The sequence below is a fragment of the Octopus bimaculoides genome, chromosome 18 (assembly GCF_001194135.2).
Source record: "Octopus bimaculoides isolate UCB-OBI-ISO-001 chromosome 18, ASM119413v2, whole genome shotgun sequence".
In the NCBI taxonomy this organism is placed as follows: Eukaryota; Metazoa; Mollusca; class Cephalopoda; order Octopoda; family Octopodidae; genus Octopus; species Octopus bimaculoides.
In genome coordinates, this window is record NC_068998.1 from 47,216,976 (window position 1) to 47,219,586 (window position 2,611).

The 2,611-nt window shown below is 40.9% G+C and overlaps 2 protein-coding genes across 2 annotated transcripts in view; both read left to right on the forward strand.

Moving 5' to 3' along the window:
• LOC128249781 (serine-rich adhesin for platelets-like) overlaps positions 1–2,611 on the forward strand; it is a 34,053-nt gene that overhangs the window by 20,939 nt on the left and 10,503 nt on the right. The window lies entirely within an intron of this gene.
• LOC106868095 (coiled-coil domain-containing protein 113) lies at positions 250–1,437 on the forward strand. Its single transcript, XM_014913211.1, has one exon. The coding sequence runs from the start codon at positions 250–252 to the stop codon at positions 1,435–1,437; it is 1,188 nt and encodes a 395-aa protein (XP_014768697.1).

A 2,611-nucleotide genomic window follows, 5' to 3' on the forward strand; every position in this document is an offset into this window, starting at 1 on the left:
TATATATATATATATATATATAGAGAGAGAGAGAGAGAGAAAGCGATAGAGGGAGAGTGAGAGAGAGAGGGAAAGAGAGTGAGCGAGTAAGTATATATGCTTATGAGAGAGAGAAAGAGAGCGAGAGTATAAATGTACTGCGTTGCTTTGTGAAAGCGTTAAGTATTTTGAAAACGTCGTAAGAACTGATCATCACAAAAACACCAACAGAAAAGTGAGAAGGATAGAAAATTATAAGTGTAAAGAAAAATGCCGAGTTTGCAACCAGTGACGTCACACGAAGATAGCTCTAGAAATATGGAAGAATTACAAACGGACCTTGACACACTGCTTTGTGGAAAACCTAAATGGAAACTTATGTGGCAAATGGGTACTGTCAGTGACCTCACGTTGGAAGAAATAGCTGAAAAAATAGAGAAAGCAGAAAAGGAGATCCAATTTCTGACCAGAGAAACGCCCCTCTTAGAGAAATATCTAGGAGACAAGTTTGTTTCAAGTGCTAGTGGGAGTGGTGAAGACTCAAGCTCTGGGGTCGGCTCACAGATAAAATCTCAATCAATGTCACCTCTAGCGCTTGCTGCTCGCGCTCTTGTTCGCACTAAACCAGGTAGTTTGACGACTAAACAGAAACTTGTAATCGCTCGACACTGTCACAAGTTATGTAAGGACGAATTGAAATCAACGAAAGACATTACACGCGAATTTATCGAATCGAGCCTGGCTTTAATTGAAAACTACCAAAGAACTTTGGCCGACATTAAATCAGAAAGACAAGAAATCGAAGTGGAATTCGGCGATTTGGTTAAAGCGGATGGCAAAATTCCTTTTCTGCATAAATGGCAAAAATATGTTACCGCAAAGAATATAAAATGTGAAAGTTTAAACAGTACGACAAAGCTACGTAATGCTGGTCTGAAGCTTAATATTAGAAAACAAATAATGATTAAGAAATATCGAAATGAAGTGGATCCCGTTGAATTCTACAGCAAATGGCTTGAAAAAAATACACTTAAAGAAGAAATTCAAAATATTATGAAACAAAAAACTCGGTTGAGGAAAGCATTGGTACCGATCGAGAGACACACTTACGAAAAGAAACAAGAACTTGAGAAGAACGTGAATCAAGGAGAAGAGTTTCGCAAGAAAATTCTGCGAGAGAAGCACAGTTTGTCTTACTTGTTAAACAACCAGCGGCATCACGAAGATGCGAAAAAAGTGGAAGAGGCATTGAACAAACAGTTAAATACGCTTTCGGAAACTTATAGGGTACCGTCCGTCTTGGAGTACGTTACTTTGGTGAAAGACAATAAAGAAAGTAGAGAAACCATTGAAAAATGGAAGAAGAAGGTAGAGGTGGCAGAAATGGTGTACAAAGGGAACGTGAGAAAGTGGAAAGACATTTCTGAGAATGTTAAAAAAGATAGGCTTGAAGTATAATATCCAGTGTCTTTATCATTGTTTTTGTGGCGGGGGAGGGGGGATTGTCTAAAAGGGTTCCACTTGAACGAATCGACACCACTTCGTGTTGTTCTTCGCTTTAAAATATGTAACTTTATTCTATCAGTTTTCTTTTGCCGAACCGATACGTTATGGGTACATTAAGAAACCAAAACCGGTTATCAAGTAGCGATGGTGAGCAAAATACACACACACACACACACACACACACACACACACACACACACACACACACACACACATACACACACACATACGCACACACAGAATTGGTATGTGTGTAAGCTTATCTTATGTACATGTATGTGTCTGTGTGAATGCATGTGCGCGCGTGCGTGTGTAGGTGTGCGTATGTGCATCGCGTGCGCGTCTGAATGAGTCTGTCAATGTGTATGTTGATGTTTGTGTATCTGAGTATGTGTGTGTGAGTGTGTGTGTGTGTGTGTGTGTGAGTATGTATGCGTATGTGTATGTATGGGTATGTGTATGTATGCGATGCGTATGTGTGTGGACAAGTCTGTCAATGTGTATGTTGATGTATCCACTTGCAACAGTATGTTTGTATGTTTGTTTATGTATGAGCGCATATGTTGGTATGCGAGTGTTTATATATGTGGTTATATGTGTTTGGAGTTATCTACATAGAATATAAATGCGCATGCGTCATGTCTCTGGATCCAAGATTGCTCCTCATCATCTCTTAATTACCACGCAGTTACTAACTACTTTGCACATTACTGAGAAGTACTCACACAACCACAACAGCGAGAATGTAGTTACATCCTTCGAGTTCCCAATCACATGGTTGCGGGTTCAGTTCGTGTTACGCAGTGGAACTGAACCCAGAACCATGTGGTTGAGAATTAAGTTTCTTACCACACAGCCATATATATATGTGTGTGTGTGTGTGTGTGTGTTAAGGCGGTGAGTCGGCAGAACCGTAAGCCGGTTGGAATTTCGTTCGTATGTACATTCTAAGAGTGGAGGTGCAATGGCACAGTGGTTAGGGCAGCGGACTCGCGGTCATAAGATCACGGTTTCGATTCCCAGACCGGACGTTGTGAATGTTTATTGAGCGAAAACACCTAAAGCTCCACAAGGCTCCGGCAGGGGATGGTGGCGAACCCTGCTGTACTCTTTCACCACAACTTTC

Bases quoted from the DNA above. Each gene is read 5' to 3' on its own strand.
- LOC106868095 (XM_014913211.1), top strand. From the start codon at position 250: ATGCCGAGTTTGCAACCAGTGACGTCACACGAAGATAGCTCTAGAAAT.